At 45.5% G+C, this 25941-nt stretch overlaps 1 protein-coding gene across 12 annotated transcripts in view; it reads left to right on the forward strand.

The window, feature by feature from the left end:
• RERE (arginine-glutamic acid dipeptide repeats) overlaps window positions 1–25941 on the forward strand; it is a 719262-nt gene that overhangs the window by 673889 nt on the left and 19432 nt on the right. For 10 of the 12 annotated variants that reach the window (XM_063943111.1, XM_063943110.1, XM_063943109.1 and 7 more), the window contains 8 exons: window positions 7510–7602; window positions 7728–7927; window positions 8860–9021; window positions 9200–9313; window positions 11117–12474; window positions 12695–12917; window positions 13015–13729; window positions 21420–21491. In XM_063943111.1, the coding sequence (XP_063799181.1) occupies window positions 7510–7602; window positions 7728–7927; window positions 8860–9021; window positions 9200–9313; window positions 11117–12474; window positions 12695–12917; window positions 13015–13729; window positions 21420–21491 (2937 nt within the window). The remainder of the gene's footprint in view (window positions 1–7509; window positions 7603–7727; window positions 7928–8859; window positions 9022–9199; window positions 9314–11116; window positions 12475–12694; window positions 12918–13014; window positions 13730–21419; window positions 21492–25941) is intronic. The other 2 variants (XM_063943116.1, XM_063943117.1) reach the window with 1 other exon arrangement.

Here is a 25941-nt window from a genome sequence, read left to right on the forward strand (position 1 = left end):
ATGTTTTTATTCCATTTCATGTACTGAGAGTGGAATACGCATTGGCCAAAAGAAATCTTGAGGACCGACCTCCACAAAGGAATGTATCATTCTATTCAACTAAGTGACTCACATATTGTATAGGGGCGCCCAGCTATAACCACTGCCTATCTATATTATATTCTTGTTGTATTGGAGTGTTTTGGGGAGACACTTGTATTGGGAGTTGCAGTAGCCAGGCAGCCTCTTGCGCAGTTAAGGACACAACAGATATTTTTTTGTTATAGATGTACCAGGTAGTTTCAGGCATCTGAAGACACTCGAAGTGGGTGTCTCAATCCTTGTACATTTAGAAACATGGCTGTACACCAGGGAAGGGGCTTTGTAGCAGCACAGGAGCTAAAGCCACAGCATCAGCCCCTGGGTGTTGTGCATTACACAGAACTCTAATGCCTGGATAAATAGAGGGGTGGTGAGCCCATAGAGGTATAAACGGTCTAGAGTGGGCATGGCTAGCAATTAACAAGCACTAGTCCATTTTAGCCCCCACAATTGTTCATTCACATTTCGTGCTGACCTGCATTGCAGAATAGCATGGCAGATGACATAAACTGTTCCTGCAGCCCAAGTAATCCAGGTCCTGTGAGTCTCAGAATACCTCAACCCGTAGTCCTCTCACACTGCCCTCTGTCTGATTATTGTCCTCCTCTCCCTCACACCCAGCCTCCTGATATCTTACTTTGCAGTCTCTTGCAATTACCATCTCTCCCTTCATACCTCACTTACGAGCCAAAGTAAAGCATTCCCAATAACCCCCCCCCTCCAAGTCCCCAAACAACTAGTACTCACCCCTTTATGTACTGCTAACTCCTTTCCTGATGGGACTTCTCTGGATCCCAGAATGTTTCGGTACCAGAAAAGTCATATTTCCATTCATTGATGCAGATGGAGGGCTCTCCATCCTTCGGCACACCATCTATTTAGTTTCCATGGTGAGAAGTCTTATATATACCATAAAACTTGCCATGGTAACAAAGCAGTGGATTTGCTGAAGCCATCCCTTAGCTTTCATATACTTGGGGTGATGTAACAGAACTTTTCTCTGACGTCCTAGTGGATGCTGGGGACTCCGTAAGGACCATGGGGAATAGCGGCTCCGCAGGGGACTGGGCACAAAAGTAAAGCTTTAGAACTACCTGGTGTGCACTGGCTCCTCCCCCTATGACCCTCCTCCAAGCCTCAGTTAGATTTTTGTGCCCGAACGAGAAGGGTGCACACTAGGTGGCTCTCCTGAGCTGCTTAGTGAAAAGTTTAGTTTTAGTTTTTTTATGTTCAGTGAGACCTGCTGGCAACAGGCTCACTGCATCGAGGGACTAAGGGGAGAAGAAGCGAACTCACCTGCGTGCAGAGTGGATTGGGCTTCTTAGGCTACTGGACATTAGCTCCAGAGGGACCGATCACAGGCCCAGCCATGGATAGGTCCCAGAGCCGCGCCGCCGGCCCCCTTACAGAGCCAGAAGACAGAAGAGGTCCGGAAAATCGGCGGCAGAAGACGTCCTGTCTTCAACAAGGTAGCGCACAGCACTGCAGCTGTGCGCCATTGCTCTCAGCACACTTCACACTCCGGTCACTGAGGGTGCAGGGCGCTGGGGGGGGGGGGGCCCTGAGACGCAATAAAAACACCTTGGATGGCAAAAAATGCATCACATATAGCTCCTGGGCTATATGGATGAATTTAACCCCTGCCAGAATACACAGAAAAACGGGAGATAATGCCGTCGAGAAGGGGGCGGAGCCTGTCTCCTCAGCACACTGGCGCCATTTTCCCTCACAGCTCCGTTGGAGGGAAGCTCCTTGGCTCTCCCCTGCAGTCACTACACTACAGAAAGGGTTAAAAAAGAGAGGGGGGCACTAATTACGCGCAGTATTAAAAATACAGCAGCTATAAGGGGAAAAACACTTATATAAGGTTATCCCTGTATATATATATATATAGCGCTCTGGTGTGTGCTGGCAAACTCTCCCTCTGTCTCCCCAAAGGGCTAGTGGGGTCCTGTCCTCTATCAGAGCATTCCCTGTGTGTGTGCTGTGTGTCGGTACGTTTGTGTCGACATGTATGAGGAGAAAAATGATGTGGAGACGGAGCAGATTGCCTGTAATAGTGATGTCACCCCCTAGGGGGTCGACACCTGAGTGGATGAACTGTTGGAAGGAATTACGTGACAGTGTCAGCTCTGTATAAAAGACAGTGGTTGACATGAGACAGCCGGCTACTCAGCTTGTGCCTGTCCAGACGTCTCATAGGCCGTCAGGGGCTCTAAAGCGCCCGTTACCTCAGATGGCAGATATAGACGCCGACACAGATACTGCCTCCAGTGTCGACGGTGAAGAGACAAATGTGACTTCCAGTAGGGCCACACGTTACATGATTGAGGCAATGAAAAATGTTTTACACATTTCTGATAATACGAGTACCACCAAAAAGGGGTATTATGTTCGGTGAGGAAAAACTACCTGTAGTTTTCCTGAATCTGAGAAATTAAATGAGGTGTGTGATGATGTGTGGGTTTCCCCCGATAACAACTGATAATTTCTAAAATGTTATTGGCATTATATCCTTTCCCGCCAGAGGTTAGGGTGCGTTGGGAAACACCCCCTAGGGTGGATAAAGCGCTCACACGCTTGTAAGAACAAGGGCTCTACCCTCTCCTGAGATGGCCGCCCTTAAGGATCCTGCTGATAGAAAGCAGGAGGGTATCCTAAAATGTATTTACACACATACTGGTGTTATACTGCGACCAGCAATCGCCTCAGCCTGGATGTGCAGTGCTGGGTTGGCGTGGTCGGATTCCCTGACTGAAAATATTGATACCCTAGATAGGGACAGTATATTATTGCCTATAGAGCATTTAAAAGATGCATTTCTATATATGCGTGATGCACAGCGGAATATTTGCCGACTGGCATCAAGTCTAAGTGCGTTGTCCATTTCTGCCAGTAGAGGGTTATGGACACGACAGTGGTCAGGTGATGCGGATTCCAAACGGCATTTGGAAGAAGGGGAGGAGTTATTTGGGGTCGGTCTTTCAGACCTGGTGGCCACGGCAACAGCTGGGAAATCCACGTTTGTACCCCAGGTCGCCTCTCAACATAAGAAGACGCCGTATTATCAGGCGCAGTCCTTTCGTGGGCAAGCGGGCAAAAGGTTCCTCATTTCTGCCCCGTGACAGAGGGAGAGGAAAAAGGCTGCAGAAATCAGCCAGTTCCCAGGAACAGAAGCCCTCTCCCGCCTCTGCCAAGCCCTCAGTATGACGCTGGGGCTTTACAAGCAGAATCAGGCACGGTGGGGGCCCGTCTCAATGAATTTCAGCGCGCAGTGGGCTCACTCGCTATTAGACCCCTGGATCCTTCAGGTGATATCTCAGGGGTACAAATTGGAATTCGAGACGTCTCCCCCTCGCCGTTTCCTAAAGTCGGCTTTACCGATGTCTCCCTCTGACAGGGAGGCAGTTTTGGAAGCCATTCACAAGCTGTATTCCCAGCAGGTGATAATCAAGGTACCCCTCCTGCAACAGGGAACGGGGTATTATTCCACACTGTTGTGGTACCGAAGCCGGACGGCTCGGTGAGACCGATTCTAAATCTAAAATCTTGAACACTTACATACGGAGGTTCAAATTCAAGATTGAGTCACTCAGAGCAGTGATTGCGAACCTGGAAGAAGGGGACTACATGATGTCTCGGGACATCAAGGATGCTTACCTTCATGTCCCAAATTTACCCTTCTCACCAAGGGTACCTCAGGTTTGTGGTACAGAACTGTCACTATCAGTTTCAGACGCTGCCGTATGGATGGTCCACGGCACCCCGGGTCTTTACCAAGGTAATGGCCGAAATGATGATACTCTTTCGAAGGAAGGGAATTTTAGTTATCCCTTACTTGGACGATTCCCTGATAAGGGTAAGATTCAGGGAACAGTTGGAGGTCGGTGTAGCACTATCTCAGGTAGTGTTGCGGCAGCACGATTGGATTCTCAATATTCCAAAATCGCAGTTGATTCCGACGACTCGTCTTCTGTTCCTAGGGATGATCCTGGACACAGTCCAGAAAAAGGTGTTTCTCCCGGAGGAGAAAGTCAGGGAGTTATCCGAGCTAGTCGGGAACCTCCTATAACCGAGCAAAGTCTCAGTACATCAATGAAAGGGTTCTGGGAAAAATGGTGGCTTCCTACGAAGCAATCCCATTCGGCAGATTCCACGCAAGAACTTTCCAGTGGGACCTGCTGGACAAATGGTCCGGGTCGCATCTTCAGATGCATCAGCGGATAACCCTGTCACCAAGCACAAGGGTGTCTCTCCTGTGGTGGTTGCAGAGTGCTCATCTTCTAGAGGGCCGCAGATTCGACATTCAGGACTGGGTCCTGGTGACCACGGATGCCAGCCTGCGAGGCTGGGGAGCAGTCACACAGGGAAGGAATTTCCAGAGCTTATGGTCAAGCCTGGAGACATCACTTCACATAAATATCCTGAAGCTAAGGGCCATTTACAATGCTCTAAGCTCAGCAAGACCTCTGCTTCAAGGTCACCCGGAGTTGATCCATTCGGACAACATCACGGCAGTCACCCACGTAAACAGACAGGGTGACACAAGAAGCAGGAGGGCAAGGCAGAAGCTGCAAGGATTCTTCGCTGGGCGGAAAATCATGTGATAGCACTGTCAGCAGTATTCATTCCGGGAGTGGACAACTGGGAAGCAGACTTCCTCAGCAGACACGACCCCCACCCGGGAGAGTGGGGACTTCACCCAGAAGTCTTCCACATGTTTATAAAACTCGACAAGTATTGCGCCAGGTCAAGGGACCCTCAGGCAATAGCTGTAGACGCTCTGGTAACACAGTGGGTGTACCAGTCAGTGTATGTGTTCCCTCCTCTGCCTCTCATACCCAAGGTACTGAGAATTATAAGATGGAGAGGAGTAAGCACTATATTCGTGGCTCCGGATTGGCCAAGAAGGACTTGGTAACCGGAACTTCAAGAGATGCTCACGGAGGATCCGTGGCCTCTACCTCTAAGAAGGGACCTGCTCCAGCAAGGACCCTGTCTGTTCCAAGACTTACCGCGGCTGCGTTTGACGGCATGGCGGTTGAACGCCGGATCCTGAAGGAGAAAGGCATTCCGGATGAAGTCATTCCTATCCTGATCAAAGCCAGGAAAGATATAACCGCAAAACATTATCACCGCATTTGGCGAAAATATGTTGCGTGGTGCGAGGCCAGTAAGGCCCCGACGGAGGAATTTTCAACTAGGTTGATTCCTACATTTCCTGCAAACAGGAGTGTCTATGGGCCTGAAATGGGGGTCCATTAAGGTTCAAATTTCGGCCCTGTCAATTTTCTTCCAAAAAGAACTAGCTTCAGTCCCTGAAGTTCAGACGTTTGTGAAAGGGGTACTGTATATACAGCCTCCTTTTGTGCCTCCAGTGGCACCTTGGGATCTAAATGTAGTTTTTGGGTTCCAAAAGTCACATTGGTTTGAACCACTTAAATATGTGGAGTTAAAATATCTCACATGGAAAGTGGTCATGCTGTTGGCCCTGGCCTGGGCCAGGTGCGTGTCAGAATTGGCGGCTTTATCCTGTAAAAGCCCTCATCTGATTTTCCATTCGGACAGGGCGGAATTGAGGACTTGTCCTCAGTTTCTCCCTAAGGTGGTTTTCAGCGTTTCACCTGAATCAACCTATTGTGGTGCCTGCGGCTACTAGGGACTTGGAGGACTCCAAGTTGCTAGACGTTGTCAGGGCCCTGGAAATATAGGTTTCCAGGACGGCTGGAGTCAGAAAATCTGACTCGTTTATTCTGTATGCATCCAACAAGCTGGGTGCTCCTGCTTCTAAGCAGACTATTGCTCGTTGGATTTGTAGTACAATTCAGCTTGCACATTCTGTGGCAGGCCTGCCACAGCCAAAATCTGTAAAAGCCCATTCCACAAGGAAGGTGGGCTCATCTTGGGCGGCTGCCCGAGGGGTCTCGGCTTTACAACTTTGCCGAGCAGCTACTTGGTCAGGAGCAAATACGGTTGTAAAATTCTACAAATTTGATACCCTGGCTGAGGAGGACCTGGGGTTCTCTCATTTGGTGCTGCAGAGTCATCCGCACTCTCCCGCCCGTTTGGGAGCTTTGTTATAATCCCCATGGTTTTTACGGAGTCCCCAGCATCCACTAGGACGTCAGAGAAAATAAGAATTTACTTACCGATAATTCTATTTCTCGTAGTCCGTAGTGGATGCTGGGCGCCCATCCCAAGTGCGGATTGTCTGCAATACTGGTACATAGTTATTGTTACCAAAAAATCGGGTTATTGCTGTAGTGAGCCATCTTTTCTAGAGGCTCCTCTGTTATCATGCTGTTAACTGGGTTTAGATCACAAGTTATATGGTGTGATTGGTGTGGCTGGTATGAGTCTTACCCGGGATTCAAAATCCTTCCTTATTGTGTACGCTCGTCCGGGCACAGTATCCTAACTGAGGCTTGGAGGAGGGTCATAGGGGGAGGAGCCAGTGCACACCAGGTAGTTCTAAAGCTTTACTTTTGTGCCCAGTCTCCTGTGGAGCCGCTATTCCCCATGGTCCTTACGGAGTCCCCAGCATCCACTACGGACTACGAGAAATAGAATTATCGGTAAGTAAATTCTTATTTTTCTGGGGCTCCCGGCATCGAGTCACAAAACTCTCTGTGACTTATGTCTCCATATCTCATCTACTCAGCAGGCCCTGCCCTCCCACAGCCTCCGTGCATGCATCATTTCTAGCCAGCACCTCTGTCTGTTTACTTTTGGTGTCCGATTTGGGAGTGTGAGCAACAAGTGTCGGAACAACCTTACCGCCTCCTGTCCCAAGCTTTATCTATGATAAAGACGTTGGCCTATGTTAATGAATAATGTAAACGGGAGTATGCAGGAACAGTGTCGCTCATGAGCTTTCCAAATAGGATCTGAGATACTTTGCTTTAGACTAAGCTTAAGAAGTTTTACTTTCTGCCATAACAACATTTATAACACTTCATTAATCTGTCAGTTAGTTCAATTAGATGTTTTAATGCAATTATTTTTAGTTGAAAGGATTGACAATTACTTCAGCTGAATGAGTTATATGCAAGTAATGTGATTAATAACAATTATCGGCTAGTTCCCAGCCTGCCAGGCATTGGCAGTGGGGAGTGATGGCAGATATAGGTGTGAGTAGCAGAGAATGGGGAGAGACGGCAGACACGTGTCAGAAGCAGCTGTGCTTTCCTTCCCTGTATTTGGTTTCTCTTTGTGTTTGCATGTCCGTGTTCATCTGAATGCATTTAGAGAGCTGGGTGATGTATTTCGATATAGATTTATACTATAGCCCAGAGAACTCCAGAATGTTTGTATTTGCACTTTGGTCCGCAAATAACGTTTTAGTATAGCATTCTTGTCCGTGTGTTAGGTTATGTAGAGTTTTGTTCACTTTCTATCTTTTTAATATGTCTTTCTTTTTTCTTTTAGTGGATCTTAGCTCAGCCAGTGAAGATGACTTTGACAGCGAGGACAGTGAGCAGGAGTTAAAGGGTTACGCTTGTCGCCACTGCTTTACCACCAGTATGTAATCCAGTTAAGTCCCTTTTCCTTGGGTCAGGGGCATGTTATTATGTAAAACATTAATATGTAGCAGCACTAGAGTACAGCTCGTCTTGTTTATTGGTGCTGATGTCTTTTCATTGCAGCTTCTAAGGACTGGCACCACGGGGGCCGGGAAAACATCCTTCTCTGCACGGATTGCAGGATTCATTTTAAAAAATACGGCGAGTTACCCCCTATTGAAAAGCCTGTGGATCCCCCACCATTCATGTTCAAACCTGTGAAGGAGGAAGAGGATGGTCTTAATGGAAAGCATAGTATGAGAACCCGGAGGAGTAGAGGCCCGGTATGCTGGCAGTTTTAACTCCTAACCCAAATGGTTGTGTAGATTACTTTTTACATGAATATGGTTCTTTTACATGAAATGTCAGGCATTGCAGTATCTAGTTCCTTTTCATTGGAGGCCACCACTAGGCCTCAGTCGTCAAGTAATGATCAGTGCATGTGCTCATGCAACGTGATTGGAACTAGCACACTAGGACTTGTGTCCATTCCTGGATTAGTATTGCATTAAACTAGCAAAGTAAGAAAGTAATACAATAGTGTTTAATATTGATATAAAGCATCCTTGTAATGTCAGCTCTTGCTAACTAATAAAGCCAGCTGTCCCTGACTAATAAATTAAACAGATAAAACACTGCAGAGTATATTTTTATTAATTGGCTATTTAATTAGGTTTGGTTATTTAAAGACTTTCTCTACAGAATGTGTTAATCATCTGTAATTTACCAGTACGGTTCTACCAGTGAAGGAAGGTGAGGCCATAAATATTCATATGCATATAGAAAAAGTCAGTTTCTTTTATTTTCACTTTTCCCCTAAAATTTATTTGTTTAGTTACTTTGTTGCTCTGCGGGCACTTTACTAGTGGAGCAAGGTCTGAAATAGATGTTATTGCTTTCAGGCCTTATATCTAATATACCTGCCCTGTCGGTAAGTGTGTTAGTGCAGATGGATGTTAGGTTATGGGAACGTCTGAATGGTCAGTCTTTCTCAGGAAGTCATTTTGTGAATGTAAAGTAAAAAGTACAGCCACCTTGTACTAGAGTACTGTCTCAGTGGCGCTTACTCTGTCACAGGAATACATCAAATATATGTTTGGATTTCTGTGTCATTACGAAATAAAATGAGCATACACTTGTTTCTCCATCAATATTTTCTCACCACACAATTCTAAAATTTCGATATAATGTAATTTTTTTCCCTTCTGCCAAACAGATGTCTACACTACGCAGCGGGCGCAAGAAGCAGGCGGCCAGCCCAGACGGCAGAGTCTCCCCTATAAATGAAGACATCCGTTCCAGCGGCCGAACCTCTCCAAGTGCTGCCAGCACATCCAGTAATGACAGCAAAGCGGAGTCCCTCAAGAAGCCATCAAAGGCAAGCAACAATTATCCAGTCAGATTGGGTTGTTAATTCAGTGTCATTTGTTATAACTAGAACTTTTGTCTGTGGCTACCGTAACCTTTAGATTTCAATCCCATAAGGCAACAGATTTCCACGATTATGATTTCCCAGCATTGTTTCACATTTATAACCCGTTTCTTTTTGGCTGCAGAAGATTAAGGAGGAACCTTCATCCCCCATGAAGAGTGCCAAACGTCAGAGAGAGAAGCCAGCATCCGACACAGAGGAGACAGACCGGGCCATGGCAAAGAAATCTAAAACACAAGTGAGTCAGGCTCCTCTACCTCACAGACCAAGTACACCAGAAGTTACTCCGTGCACGCTGATAATCATTAGCGCTTTAGTTTGGAAACAACATTGTTAGTTTATAATCAATGCAGCTTTTTTGGAAGTATCTATTGACGAGATTGAAAAAAAATATGTACGTCTAAAAGTAGCCCCCTACCCCGTCATAACAGATTTGAGCCCAGGTTTATCAAGCCTTATAGAGTGATATATAGCACTGTGATAAAGCAGCAGCCAACCAGCTCCTAACTGTCATTTTTCAAACACAGCCTGTGACATGGCAGTTAGAAGCTGATTGGCTGGTACTTTAGCACAATTCTATCACTCTCTAAGAATGATAAATGGGCCACACAGTGTTTGCACAAGCTTTCTTCATGGTCACGTCTGATTCTGTTAGAGAGAGTGATGTACTTTCTGGCTCTGTAGAATAGTGTGCGTATTAGATTTGCTATCACTGCACATGGGAACACCGTTATGAAAATGATGCTCCTGGACTTGCCAAACCCATTTTAGCTGTTATCTCTGTAAAGCATTTCAGAAAATAAAAACAAACCTTTAATCTAATACAACGATTTTCCTACCCACTAGCTTTTATAAATATCTCCAACTGTTGCTTTACATCCACCACTGGATACCCAACATTATGATAGAAATTCTTTTTGCCATTCACGCTAAAGCCAGTGATAGTTATGATCGATGTGTTCACATCATCTGCTAATTAGTAGCAAATGTTTTATTCCTGCAGTCTCTAGTTGATCATTTTTATGTGGCAATTAGAGATGGTGGCCTTATTCTACTGAGCACAGTGTTATCTCTGGTCCCACCACTTTCAGTGACTGCTTGGTGTTCAGTTCTGGTCCAGTGATCACAGCTACAGAGTTTACACAAGAAATCTGCCTGTGTTTAATGTGCAGTGTACAGCACACCCACCCGAAAGTGGGAAACCCTGTGATGTCACTAGCAGCAGGCAGGCTAGGGCATAGGATTCCTACATCGGGCTGTACCACTAGAACCAGACAAGCTGCGTCTAATAGCTTGCTTCCCTGTCCATCTAGTTTACATTGGATCAAAGTGCTAAATAAAATAAATAAATACATACTTGAAAAAATTCAAATATAAAAAAATTATTTGCTTTATAACGATAGAAAATATGTTGTAGTAAGTGAATATTTTGGGTCTATGTATTTGGGAAAAAGTAGCTAATTTAAGATTAGGGTTTAGTAGTGGGATTGCCTTGTTTGTGGGACATCTTAGCTGCTCTTTTTCTTCCTGTTTTCTTAGATATATTTCTTTGCAGTATATTTTATTTAAAAATGCGTATTTATTGCCGTATGATGCCAAAACAATACCTTATTTATCATCACTTGAAATCTTGTCAGCATTCAAAAACATATCCCATTTATTTTTCTGCTCATATAATACAATGCGTTAGCCTTCTCGTTTCTGAGCATTGTAATGGTGGGTGCATCAACCGGACTTAGTGGTTTTATTGCGTTTGCAACAGTTGTTTTGTGCATTACATATATTTTTTTATTACCTGAATTGCCCGATATAGTGTTTAAGGACTTGACTAAAACGCCTTGCTGGTAAGATCTGAAACAGTCCATTAGATAGAAGAGAAAGTTGTTTTGGGAATATTGCTGGAGGAGCTTGTATAGGGAAATTATAGTTTTCAATATCAACTTGGGTAGCATTTTCTGAAATATTGTTCTTCTGCTGGATTGGTTTTTCTTTCTAAATAAAGAAGTGTCAGTTTTTCAAATTATTATTTCTGTTAATACAGGAGATCAGTCGGCCAAACTCCCCATCAGAAGGAGAAGGAGATGGTGAGGGTGAAGGAGAGAGCTCAGACAGTCGCAGTGTTAATGATGAGGGCAGCAGTGATCCTAAGGACATTGACCAGGATAATCGCAGCACGTCTCCCAGCATTCCAAGTCCCCAAGACAATGAGAGTGATTCAGACTCCTCAGCTCAGCAACAGCTGTTACAACCACAGAATGGAACTTCAGCCATGGTCCCTCCCGCTGTGTCTCCAGGCCCTCTTCCACCAGTTGTCCCTCCACCTCACATCATTGCCCCCGGTCAAATATCACCATCTCCATCACTACCTCCTTCCCAGCCTCCTCAGCCTCCGTCACTTTCACTCGTTCAAGCACCCATTTTGCACCCTCAAAGACTTCCCTCTCCACACCCAGCAATACAAGCCCTTCCTGGGTCTCAAGGGGAGCCACAGCCTCCTATTCCTGCACAAATACATCCGCAATCTCCCCACCATGGGGCAGTAGCCTCTTTACCACACAACATGCAGCCACATCCCATATTACAGTATCCAGGTTCCTCCCCACCTCAGTCCTGTCCTGCTCAGGTCTCCCCAGTGCCACAAACGCCATGTCATATTTTCCCTCACAATACTCAGGGACCACCAAATGCCCAGCCTGCTCTTCAAACACCACCTCAGCCTCCGCGTGAGCAACCTTTGCCCCCAGCACCTATTACCATGCCTCATATAAAGCCACCTCCCACCACCCCTATACCTCAGACACCTACACAATCTCATAAACATCCGCCTCATTTACAAGGTCCCCCTCCATTCTCTCTGAATTCCAACTTGCCACCACCTCCTGCTCTTAAGCCCCTTAGTTCACTGCCTGCCCATCATCCGCCTTCTGCTCATCCTCCTCCCCTGCAGCTTATGCCTCAGAGCCAGCAACTTCAAGCTACAGCAGCACAACCACCAGTCCTGACTCAAAGCCAAAGCCTTTCCCAGACACCGGGGCACCCTCAATCAGGACTACATTCCATACCTCCTCAGCCTTCCTTCTCACAGCACTCTTTTATACCTGGAGGCCCATCGTCTATTACTCCGCCAACGTGTGCCCCCGCTCCTACCCCATCTTCCTTGTCATCGGCATCACCAAATCTTCAGCCTCCTCCCCCTGTTGCGACCTCTGCTGCAACTTCTGGTGTCTGCATTCCTGTGGTATCTCAGTCACCCAACCCTCAACCTCTGCTGCCAATACAGATTAAAGAAGAGGTACCTGATGAAATTGATGAACCTGAAAGTCCTCCTCTTCCTCCACGGAGTCCATCTCCAGAGCCTACTGTGGTGGATGCACCCAGTCACGCCAGCCAGTCTGCAAGGTATCATTATAGAAAGTTCATTTATTTTTTAGCAAACAAGGGTTATTAAAGTGTTCTGTAGACATCCCAAAAGTTAACTAATTTTATTTCAGCATCCCTTTGATTAGGAATATTTTTATAACAATCTACCCCACCTTCCCCTTTAAATGTCATTTATTTTATGATACCTTCATAAATGGCAATTGTATTTAAGTTTAACAACTGTCTCTGTTTAATATAGGTTCTACAAACATCTGGATCGTGGCTACAACTCATGTGCTAGGACTGACCTCTACTTCATCCCACTGGGTGGCTCCAAACTGGCAAAAAAGAGGGAAGAAGCTGCTGAAAAAGTAAAGAGGGAAGCAGAGCAAAAAGTCCGCGAAGAGCGAGAACGGGAAAAAGAAAGAGAAAAGGAAAAGGAGAGGGAACGGGAGCGTGAGAGAGAAGCAGAAAGAGCGGCGGTATGCAACTCAGCCCACTATTCTATACCTAAAATATAGAACAAATAATTTTGAGTTTACCCTGTGTGTGTGACTTTTTTCCTTTTCCTTTTTACAGAAGGCTTGCAGTTCCCATGAAGGACGGCTTGGAGACACCCAAATGGGAGGACCAGGGCAGATGCGGCCATCCTTTGAACCACCAACAACCATAGCTGCTGTTCCACCTTACATTGGACCAGATACACCTGCGCTACGTACCCTGAGTGAATATGCTCGACCACACGTCATGTCTCCCACTAATCGTAATCATCCATTCTTTGTCCCTCTTAACCCCAATGACCCTCTTCTGGCTTACCACATGCCAGGCTTGTACAATATGGACCCTAATCTTCGTGAACGGGAATTACGTGAGCGGGAACTCAGAGAACGGGAAATCCGTGAGAGGGAGCTGCGGGAGAGAATGAAACCTGGCTTTGAGGTGAAGCCACCTGAACTGGATCAACTCCATCCCGCTGCTAACCCCATGGAACATTTTGCTAGACATGGTGCACTCACCATGGCCCAAACGGCAGGCCCACATCATTTTGCTGCTTTCCATCCTGGTTTAAACCCACTTGATAGAGAGAGACTGGCTCTGGCAGGACCACAACTACGGCCAGAAATGAGTTACCCTGAAAGACTGGCAGCTGAGCGGATACACGCGGAGCGCATGGCATCACTTGCTAATGACCCTTTAGCCCGGCTGCAGATGTTCAACGTCACGCCTCATCACCACCAACACTCGCACATACATTCACACCTCCATCTTCATCAGCAGGACCCATTACATCAGGGTAAGTCTTGGAAAATAAGGGGCGCGGGGTGCAATAGACAAGAAAATGTCAAAGTAAGAGAAAGGCCTGTTCTTATGCAATATTGCTTACTTTTGTTTTCATCTGTAGAAATTGATTAATTGTGTTTCCCAGTGTAAGGAAATGAATCTCAACCAATTACAGGCTGAATCTTCCATCAGGCCTGGCTTTCCTTCTATGACCTGTCAGTAATTATTTTAAAGTCATTAAATAAGGGATAAGCCTTACACAGTAACCTATTAAAAAAATACCTAAACGTTGTTTTCTGTTTTCACCCATCCCTTATAAATGTTCCGTTGAAACTCTGCTCCCAGAAACTACAGTTATACAGCTCTACTGTCCAAGTGCTTCTTGAAAACTCTGACAAGCCCTCGGTAATTGGTCTCAAGTGGACTTGTCTGTAGGATGTACATGCACAATAAAGCTTGGCTTGTACCAATCTGTACCCTATTAATGGGAAGAGCTAAACTCCGCAGCATAAGATAAAGTATTGCTGTTATATCTGTAAGCAGTTTTCTCTATCGTCCTAAGTGGATGCTGGGGTTCCTGAAAGGACCATGGGGAATAGCGGCTCCGCAGGAGACAGGGCACAAAAAAGTAAAGCTTTTACCAGATCAGGTGGTGTGCACTGGCTCCTCCCCCTATGACCCTCCTCCAGACTCCAGTTAGATTTTGTGCCCGAACGAGAAGGGTGCAATCTAGGTGGCTCTCCTAAAGAGCTGCTTAGAGAAAGTTTAGCTTAGGTTTTTTACTTTACAGTGAGTCCTGCTGGCAACAGGATCACTGCAACGAGGGACTTAGGGGAGAAGTAGTGAACTCACCTGCGTGCAGAGTGGATTTGCTGCTTGGCTACTGGACACTAGCTCCAGAGGGACGATCACAGGTACAGCCTGGATGGTCACCGGAGCCGCGCCGCCGGCCCCCTTGCAGACGCTGAAGAGAGAAGAGGTCCAAAATCGGCGGCTGAAGACTCCTGAGTCTTCATAAAGGTAGCGCACAGCACTGCAGCTGTGCGCCATTTTCCTCTCAGCACACTTCACACAACAGTCACTGAGGGTGCAGAGCGCTGGGGGGGGCGCTCTGAGAGGCAAATAAAAACCTTATTAGAGGCAAAAAATACCTCACATATAGCCCACAGAGGCTATATGGAGATATTTAACCCCTGCCTAACTTCAAAAATAGCGGGAGACGAGCCCGCCGTAAAAGGGGCGGGGCCTATCTCCTCAGCACACAGCGCCATTTTCTCTCACAGAAAAGCTGGAGAGAAGGCTCCCAGGCTCTCCCCTGCACTGCACTACAGAAACAGGGTTAAAACAGAGAGGGGGGGCACTGATTTTGGCGATATTGTATATATATAAAAGATGCTATAAGGGAGAAACACTTATATAAGGTTGTCCTTATATAATTATAGCGTTTTTGGTGTGTGCTGGCAGACTCTCCCTCTGTCTCCCCAAAGGGCTAGTGGGTCCTGTCCTCTGTCAGAGCATTCCCGGTGTGTGTGCTGTGTGTCGGTACGTGTGTGTCGACATGTATGAGGACGATGTTGGTAAGGAGGCGGAGAAATTGCCTGTAATGGTGATGTCACTCTCTAGGGAGTCGACACCGGAATGGATGGCTTATTTAGAGAATTACGTGAGAATGTCAACACGCTGCAAGGTCGGTTGACGACATGAGACGGCCGACAATCTATTAGGACCGGTCCAGGCGTCTCAGAAACACCGTCAGGGGTTTTAAAAAAACGCCCATTTACCTCAGTCGGTCGACACAGACACAGACACGGACACTGAATACAGTGTCGACGGTGAATAAACAAACGTATTTCTCATTAGGGCCACACGTTAAGGGCAATGAAGGAGGTGTTACGTGTTTCTGATACTACAAGTACCACAAGAAAGGGTATTATGTGGGAGTGGAAAAAACTACCTGTAGTTTTTCCTGAATCAGATAAAATAAAATGAAGTGTGTGATGATGCGTAGGGTTACCCCGATAGCAAATATTGGCGTTATACCCTTTCCCGCCAGAAATTAGGGTACGTTGGGAAACACCCCTTAGGGTGATAAGGCGCTCACACGCTTATCAAGTGGCGTTACCGTCTCCAGATACGGCCGCCCTCAAGGAGCCAGCTGATAGGAAGCTGGAAAAATATCCTAAAAAGTATATACACACATACGGTGGTTATACTGCGACCAGCGATCGCCATCAGCCTGGAGATGCAGTGCTGGGTTGGCTTGGTCGGATTCCCTGACTGAAAATATTTTATTCATGTAGAGCATTTAATAGGATGCATTCTATATATATGTATGTGAGATGCACAGAGGGATATTTGCTCTCTGGCATCAAGATAAGTGCGTTGTCCATATCTCCCAGAAGATGTCAGGGACACGACAGTGGTCAGGTGATACAGATCCCATACGGCAGATGGAAGTATTGCTGTATAAAGGGAAGGAGTTATTTGGGGGTCGGTCCATCGGACCTGGGGACCACAGCAACAGCTGGGAAATCCAACCTTTTTTACCCCAAGTTACATCTCAGCTAAAAAAGACACCGTCTTTTCAGCCTCAATCTTTCCTTTCCCATGAGGGCATGCAGGCAAAAGGCCAGTCATATCTGCCCAGACATAGAGGTAAGGGAAGTAGACTGCAGCAGGCAGCCCTTTCCCAGGAAAAGAAGCCCTCCACCGCGTCTGCCAAGTCCTCAGCATGACGCTGGGGCCGTGCAAGCGGACTCAAGGTGGGGGGGTAGTCTCAAGAGTCTCAGGGCGCAGTGGGATCACTCGCAAGTTGACCCCTAGATCGTACGAGTATTATCCCAGGGGTAAAGATTGGAGAGTCGAGACATCTTCTCCTCGCAGGTTCCTGAAGTCTGCTTTACCAACGGCTCCCTCCGACAGGGAGGCAGCATTGGAAACAATTCACAAGCTGTATATCCAGCAGGTGATAATCAAAGTACCCCTCCTACGACAAGGAAAAGGGTATTATTTTTCCACACTATATTGTGGTACTGAAGCCAGACGGCTTGGTGACACATAGTCTAAATCTAAAATGTTTTGAACACTTACATAAAAGGTTCAAATCGAGATAAAGTCACTCAGAGCAGTGATAGCGAACCGGAAAAAAGGGGACTATATGGTGTCCCTGGACATCAAGGATTACCTCCATGTCCAAATTTTGTCCTTCTCATCAAGGGTACCTCTGGTTCGTGGTACAGAACTGTCAATATCAGTTTCAGACGATGCCGTTTGAATTATCCACGGCACCCCGGGGCCTTTTTACCAAGGTAATGGCCGAAAAGATGTTTCTTCAAAGAAAAAAGGCATCTAAATTATCCCTTACTTGCACGACCTAAAAAGGGCAAGTTCCAGAGAACAGTTGGAGGTCGGAAGAGCACTATCTAAAGTAGTTCTTCGACGGCACGACTGGATTCTAAATATTCCAAGAATCGCAGCTGTTTTCCGACGATACGTCTGCTGTTCCTAGGGATGATTCTGGACACGGTTCAGAAAAAGGTTTTTCTTCCCGAGGAAAAAGCCAAGGAGTAATCCGACCTGTCAGGAACCTCCTAAAACCAGGAAAGGTATCTGTACATCAATGCACAAGAGTCCTGGGAAAAATGGTGGCTTTTTACGAAGCAATTCCATTCGGCAGATTCCATGCAAGAATTTTCCAAAGGGATCTGTTGGACAAATGGTCAGGGTCGCATCCTCAGATGCACCTGCGAATAACCCTGTCGCCAAGGACAAGGGTATATCTTCTGTGGTGGTTGCAAAAGGCTCATCTATTGGAGGGCCGCAGATTCGGCATACAGGATTTGATCCTGGTGACCACGGACGCCAGCCTGAGAGGTTGGGGAGCAGTCACACAAGGAAGAAACTTCCAGGGGGTATGGACGAACCTGGAAAAGTCTCTTCACATAAACATTCTGGTACTAAGAGCAATCTAAAATGCTCTAAGCCAGGCGGAACCACTCCTGCAAGGAAAACCGGTGTTGATTCAGTCGGACAACATCACGGCGGTCGCCCATGTAAACAGACAGGGCGGCACAAGAAGCAGGAGTGCAATGGCAGAAGCTGCCAAGATTCTTCGCTGGGCGGAGAATCACGTAATAGCACTGTCAGCAGTGTTCTTCCCGGGCGTGGACAACTGGGAAGCAGACTTCCTCAGCAGACACGATATTCACCCGGGAGAGGGGGGTCTTCATCCAGAAGTCTTCCACATGCTAATAAACTGTTGGGAAAGACCAATGGTAGACATGATGGCGTCTCGCCTCAACAAGAAACTGGACAAGTATTGCGCCAGGTCAAGAGATCCACAGGCAATAGCTGTGGACGCACTGGTAACACCTTGGGTGTACAAATCAGTATATGTGTTTCCTCCTCTGCCTCTCATACCAAAGGTATTGAAGATTATACGGTGAGGAGGAGTAAGAACAATACTAGTGGCTCCGGATTGGCCAAGAAGGACTTGGTACCCGGAACTTCAAGAGTTGGTCACGGACGACCCGTGCCCTCTACTTCTGAGAAGGGACCTGCTACAACAGGGTCCCTGTCTCTTTCAAGACTTACCGCGGCTGCGTTTGACGGCATGGCGGTTGAACGCCAGATCCTAAAAGGGAAAGGCATTCCAGAAGAAGTCATTCCTACCTTGATTAAGGCAAGGAAGGAAGTCACCGCGAAACATTATCACCGCATTTGGCGAAAATATGTCGCGTGGTGCGAGGATCGGAGTGTTCCGACGGAGGAATTTCAACTGGGTCGTTTCCTACATTTCCTACAATCAGGATTGTCTATGGGTCTCAAATTGAGATCTATTAAGGTTCAAATTTCGGCCCTGTCAATATTCTTCCAAAAAGAATTGGCCTCAGTTCCTGAGGTACACACTTTTGTTAAAGGAGTACTGCATATACAGCCTCCTGTGGTGCCTCCGGTGGCACCGTGGGATCTAAATGTAGTTTTAGATTTCCTCAAATCCCATTGGTTTGAACCATTGAAAAAGGTGGATTTTAAATATCTCACATGGAAAGTGACTATGTTACTGGCCCTGGCTTCCGCCAGGAGAGTATCTGAATTGGCGGCTTTATCTTATAAAAGCCCTTATCTAATCTTCCATTCGGATAGGGCAGAACTGAGGACTCGTCCGCATTTTCTCCCTAAGGTGGTATCAGCGTTTCACCTGAACCAACCTATTGTGGTGCCTGCGGCCACTGGCGACTTGGAGGACTCCAAGTTGTTGGACGTTGTCAGAGCCTTAAAAATATACATTTCAAGGACGGCTGAAGTCAGAAAATCTGACTCGCTGTTGATACTATATGCACCCAACAAGTTGGGTGCCCCTGCTTCTAAGCAGACGATTGCTCGTTGGATTTGTAACACAATTCAACTTGCTCATTCTGTGGCAGGCCTGCCACAGCCTAAATCTGTTAAGGCCCATTCCACAAGGAAGGTGGGCTCATCTTGGGCGGCTGCCCGAGGGGTCTCGGCATTACAATTCTGTCGAGCAGCTACGTGGTCGGGGGAAAACACGTTTGTAAAATTCTACAAATTTGATACCCTGGCAAAAGAGGACTTGGAATTCTCTCATTCGGTGCTGCAGAGTCATCCGCACTCTCCCGCCCGTTTGGGAGCTTTGGTATAATCCCCATGGTCCTTTCAGGAACCCCAGCATCCACTTAGGACGATAGAGAAAATAAGAATTTACTTACCGATAATTCTATTTCTCGGAGTCCGTAGTGGATGCTGGGCGCCCATCCCAAGTGCGGATTATCTGCAATACTGTACATAGTTATTGTTAACAAATTCGGGTTATATTGTTAAGGAGCCATCTTTAAGAGGCTCTTTCTGTTATCATACTGTTAACTGGGTTTAGATCACAAGTTGTACGGTGTGATTGGTGTGGCTGGTATGAGTCTTACCCGGGATTCAAATTGCCTCCCTTATTGTGTACGCTCGTCCGGGCACAGTACCTAACTGGAGTCTGGAGGAGGGTCATAGGGGGAGGAGCCAGTGCACACCACCTGATCTGGTAAAAGCTTTACTTTTTTGTGCCCTGTCTCCTGCGGAGCCGCTATTCCCCATGGTCCTTTCAGGAACCCCAGCATCCACTACGGACTCCGAGAAATAGAATTATCGGTAAGTAAATTCTTATTTTTTTTTTGTTTTCTACTTTTTATTTTTTTTTATTTCGCTTTCAAACCAAGCGCTGGTGGGCAACTATTTCCCGTTAAGAGAATCCAGCTTAATTCATGCACTGAGGTCACCTAATCTGCAGCCAGCTACTCCTGTGTATGGTGACACTGCACTTAGTTTATGTCCATCGAAAATTTATTCAGATTATCCGACAACAGATTTTTCAAGTGCATTAATTACCAAGCAAATGTGTTCCTTTGTACTGGAAATTGCTTCCCACATACACATTTGAGACTCCTCTAAAAAACTAGACCTGGAGGTAGATTTACTAAAGCTTCTAAATATGAAAAGTTGATGTGTTACCCATATCAACCAATCAGATTCTGTTTATCATTTCTCTTTTGCATCTTAGAAAATAATAGTCGGAAGCTGATTGCTGTGGGCAACACTATCACTTGTCTGTTTTAGAAGCTTTAGTAAATCCATCCCCTGGTCTCAGGAGCTATTTAAAGAAATGCTTTTGATTTGCGCTTAAATTCTTTTAGAGGGAGACAACTACTGCCATGGCTCGGGAATTTATGTGTAGCATCATTGTACATTACGGTTCAGGAATTAATTTGTGACAGATCAGAGAACATTGTCCTGTGCAAGAAGTTGCATCTGTGTGTTAAGAGTAGAACAGTTGCGAGAGCTATGGGGAACCAGTTATGTCTGTAGATGACAGAGTTGTATTGAGTGGAATTTGTTTTGTTCTTAGTGTTTGCGTGTGGGTTTCCCATAGCTTACATTATGAATCAAGCACCAAAGGATGATATGGTTAGTTACTACTTTCACCCTCCTGAAAATCTTCTATTTTGTTGCTTTTTTGGCACTTTGGCTTCAAAAATATCACCCTGGTGGCAATCACTACCATTGTCATAATTTTAATGATTCCTATGGCCTGGCCAGCAAATGAATAAATGTCGGACAGTATACATTGTGCATTAGTCCTGGAGCATACTGCGATACCCATCAAATACAGATAAGTCCCAACATCAGGATGCAACTTAAATTACAGTTTGCACCTACTGACGTTTATATAAATTTAAAAATCTGTCCTTTTTATTCAGTTTGTGATGGAGTTTTTTAATTTTTTTAATGTTTCTGCTTTATCACTAGTAAGAAATGTGTGTTAAACACGCTTTTGCGTTTGACATTTGTTTTTACTAGCTTAAAATAAAACGCTTGTACTACACTAATGTGTAAGTGACTGGATGCGTTTTGGCTGTCCCCCCTACATCAGCTCTTACTTGGTGATAGATAACCGCAGTAGACTTGCACTGTTTTTATAGCAGATTCATGTAAACTTTCTTCAAACAAATTCAGAAAATGTTGAAAGGAGCGTATTTTTAGCATGTGAGCTCCTCCCCACCCTATGACTGACAGATCAAACCTGGGGCGGTTCAGTTCCCTTCCTGGCCAAATCAACCTGTTATTTTGGTAGGGTGTCAATCCATGTGTGATACAGCTATGTGATGGAGGCATTTTACGATATTATGTGTTTTCAATAGACTGCTGCTGTAACTCTAAGTCTTGGCCGGGCATGGCTGAAAACGGGACATGTGTTCCAGTCCACTTTCCTGGTAAATAAATGTAAACATTTTATAAGGGAGAGGAGAAGGACTTGGGAGACCGGGATTACCTTCTAAACAGTCAAGCGAGCCCAAGAGTTCATAAATAAAAATGTGTGCAGTGTAAAAATCTTGATAAATAGCTCTATTTCCCCGCTATATTTAGATATGCTGGATTTTGGTGTGACCTGTAAAGTTTAGCAGTAGTGGCTCCGGTAACTCCAATGTTGGGGGCAGGCAAAGTGTGGAAAAAAAATAACCAATGATTGTACATATATTCAAAGACAAAGCTGCTTCATTTATTTACTCTCCATCTAATTATCAGTGTATTGAAGAGTCTAATATCTAGATCTGAGTACAAAACGGAATCCAGTTTACGTTTACTAAGCAATGAATGTGCTTCAGTTGCTGGGACGCTCGTCCATCAAAGCGTTTTTCAATAGTGCAGACTGAAGAGAGGGAATACAAATGTATTCCTGGCGGACAGGATACCAGCCGTCACTCCCAAAAGTGGCATCCCGCCCGCCAGAATGCCGGCAGCGGGGAGAGCGCTACGAGTCCTTTTGCAGGTTCAGTAGCTCGCTGTGCTCGCCACGGGATCTATTCCCACTCTTTGGGTGTCGTGGACACCCAGGAGTGGGAATAGCGCCGGGATTCCAGCTGTCGGTGTCTGGATCCCAGCGTCGTTAACCTGGCCGCCGGGATCTTGTCAGCTGGCAAATTAATTGCATCCCCTGGAAAGAGGAGCTACATGGTTTATTACTATTTTATCCTTAGTCTAACGTGCATATGCAGTATATGTATACTGTATGACTCCGCAGCAAATAAGCATCCTGCAATATAAACTGCTCTAGTGCCTGAACTCTGCAGGATATTGTATTCTGCATTTGATCCTGCTCTTACAGTATGATCAGCATGACAACCCTCTTACCCGCTCACCTTAAATCTGTGCTGCCAAAGCAATACCTAGAATCAGTATGTATGTAGATACAGTGATGAAATTGCATAGTTCAGAGCCACTTTACCCAACGTGTTACAATTTTCTTTTTAAAGGAGTTCTCCACCTGATGATGGATGACGCATTATATTGTAGTGTTCATCCTGCTACTTATAAGTATGTTGCTTTTACTTTGTAGATATATTTTTGGCATTTTGCCAGTGCCGATACCCTGAGGTCAAGTTTATTTTGAATGAAGTTAAGAAGAAAACCAATACATCGGAAATCCTATTTAAGGGCCAGTAATTTACAGCTATGGTATATTTTCATATACTCGAGCAGCATGCTAATGGAGTACTAGGGTAACTATTATATAGTCTCTTACTGAAGACAAGCTACTGTTGGCCTTCCCTGGTTTGGAGTTACCGGACCCTTGTGGTTAGATTTGTTGGATCTGCCCTGGCTAATTAGGGATAACGCTTCATTAGTGATATGTGCTTGCATTGCTTGGACTTAATGTGGGGGAGCTATGCAATATCATGCAACAAAGGCAAATCTTATAGCTTGGTGCAAATCGCTTAATGTGATGCAATTAGCCAGAGCTTTAGGCATTCGCATAACTTACACTAGTTAGTAACCTAATGGTTGCTATTGGTTACCACATGTGCCATTAACACTTTATTTTTAAAGCTATACTGAACTTATTTTCATTAGTGTTTTAGAAATGACTGCATAGGTAATGTCTATTCCTGCATTGGAAGTAGGTTTGCAGTCTTTCTGAAATTATGAGTGATTGGGATATATCCTCGCACAGTGGTTGTTTTGAATGTTATGTGATTGTGTAAGTTTGAACCTAAGTATTAGAAGTTTATTGGTGATAAGCATTTTACCACACAATTTAAGGCCCATACACACTGGGTGATTTTGAGCTGAAAGCAGGTCACTTTTGGTGTGTTTAGCTGCCTTCAGCTCAAAACCGCCCAGTGTGTATGGACAAGTGATGAGTGCTGATGCGCGCTCCCGCTTCATCACTGGCGGCCACCGTTCATCTGCTGGTATTACCAGTAGATGAACGGTGGGGTGAGCGGCTTTCCATCGCGTCCTGCTATGGAAACCCGCTCACCCCCGCTGACATCACTGGGCAGTGTGGAAAAGCGCTCATTGTGTATGCACCTGAACTGACTCAAAATAGTAATGTGTATTTTTTTGTTTTTTACTTTTGCCTTTCTCTATGCTACAAACAGTACCTAGTGTCTGCAATAGTCTACAGCAGGGGTCTAAAACATAAGTAGCCGTAAGGGCTGCACAAGGACAACTACATTTCCTAAGGACTGAATCACTTAGGTGGAAATTCAGTATAAAGCTATACTTATTTATTAAGTTTTATAAATAGCGTAGCAAATTCCGCTGCGCGTTACATCTGAAAACAATTCTAAAAGAGAACTGTGTAATAGACAGTCATAGAGGTCATACCTGCTCTCAAGCTTACAATCTATAGCAGCGTTTTTCAACCCATGTGCTGCGGCACACTAGTGTGCTGCTGCTGGTTGACAAGTGTGCCGCAGAGTCAGAGTCCCCCTCACTAACTGTGGACCTGGGCAGCGGACACGCGGCAGCGCTGGGCTCTTCTGGGAGTGCCTGAGCCGTGACCTATAGTGACGCGGCGGCATGGCATCACAGGTCACACGCGCTACATACCATGGCTGGCAGCATGCCTGCCCACCAGCCAGCCCATACGACCATCTTCCATCCAGCCCGCATACCGGCCCCACTCGCCAGCTAACCAGACAGCCAGGCAGCTAGTCTGCCTGCATGCCTGTCTACCGCTCACAGATCTGCACTGTGAGTTTCACTCCAGCCGATGAGGGACCTGAGCTCCTTTCTCTTCTACCAGTAGGTAGCGACCAATGTACTGTATTTTATTTATTTTTATTTTGGGAGCAAATGTGTGTTTTAATACTATGGGGGATAGTGTGTGTGTGTGTGTGTTTTTTGTTCTTGAGGAGGCAAATGTTTGTTTTTATTGCTGAGGGGCAAATGTTTGTTTGTTTTATTCTGAGGGGGCAAATGTTTGTTTTTATTTGTGAGGGGACAAATGTTTGTTTGTTTTTATTCTGAGGGGGCAAATGTTTGTTTTATTACTGTGAGGGTCAAATGTGTGTGGGGGTTTTCTCTGGTGGCAAATGTATTTATTTTATTACTGTGAGTGCCCGTGTGTTTCTTTTATTACCGTGGGGGCCACTATGTGCGTTTTTCCCTGTGGAGGACTGGTGGTGTGCCTCAGCAATTTAAAAATATTGTTTGGTGTGCCGCGAGTTGAAAAAGGTTGAAAATCACTGATCTATAGGGAAATAGCATATAGCAAGGATAGGTGTTATCTGTTGCATAATGGTCCACAAGATTGCAAAGGTTCTAGGTGGCCTGTATGATATGGTCACACAACAATGCAACAATGTTGGCCTGGGGTCAGGAGGATGAGAAAGTGGAAAAAGAGAAAATATGTGAAGATTTGTTTGGATTATACAGTGGGGATGTAATTGGATAGGGTAGTTTATGGATGTTTTGTGAACAGTTCTGGAATTAGATAAGCTTGCCTTAAGAGGTGAGTTTTCAGGGAATGTTTGGAGACTAGAGGTGATTCTTATTGTGCATGGGAGGGCATTCCACAGAGTGGATGCAGCCCAAACAAAGTCCTGCAATAGTGAATAGGAGCACATAATTAGTGTCAATGAGAGACGCAGATCTTGTGAAGAGCGGAGAGGTCAGGTTGGGAGATATTTTGAGATAAGCGAAGTGATGTACGTTGGTGTAGTTTGGTTAATGCTCTTGTGTGTAAGTAAAAATATTTTATTTTTAATACAGCAGAATACAGGTAACCAATGGGAGGGACTGACAGAGGTGATCTGCAGAGGATGAATATCTAGCGAGGAAGATTAGCCTCGCAGTTGCACATGGAATGGATTGTAGTGGTTGAGAGTTTTTTTTTTTTTTAAGACCAGTAAAAAGACTATTGCAATAATCAATGTGGGAGATAGTGGGCATAATTCAAATCTCAATCCGCCGGCAGCCACTAGATGGTGCCCAATCGGAGCTATTCAATTGTACCTTCATTCGGGCGCGATGGCTGCCGTGTTCTTCATTTCAGCTCCCCACCCCCCTCAAAAGTGATCCATTTGGGCGCCCAAACTGCACTTTTCACATTCAAGCCCAGCACTTTGGTGGGATTTAGCCTCTTTACGTGGCTAAACCCAACCTCTAAGGATTGCGATAGCAGTGCAAAAAAACACAATTGAATGGTGGCCTGCAATCTTCCATCACTTTAGACTGGAGACAAAGGGCGCAAAACATTAGAATTCCATCCTATGGAGACCATGAATTACAGTTTTTTTGCAGTGTCTTGTGTAAGATATGGTCGTATTTTGGATATGTTATTTAGATGCATGTAACATGTTTTTAAATCTGAGGAACAAAGAACCGTTTAGAGTCATGGATGACACCTAGGCAGTGAGCTTGTGGGGTAGGATT

The sequence above is a fragment of the Pseudophryne corroboree genome, chromosome 10, assembly GCF_028390025.1.
Source record: "Pseudophryne corroboree isolate aPseCor3 chromosome 10, aPseCor3.hap2, whole genome shotgun sequence".
NCBI classification, from domain to species: domain Eukaryota; kingdom Metazoa; phylum Chordata; class Amphibia; order Anura; family Myobatrachidae; genus Pseudophryne; species Pseudophryne corroboree.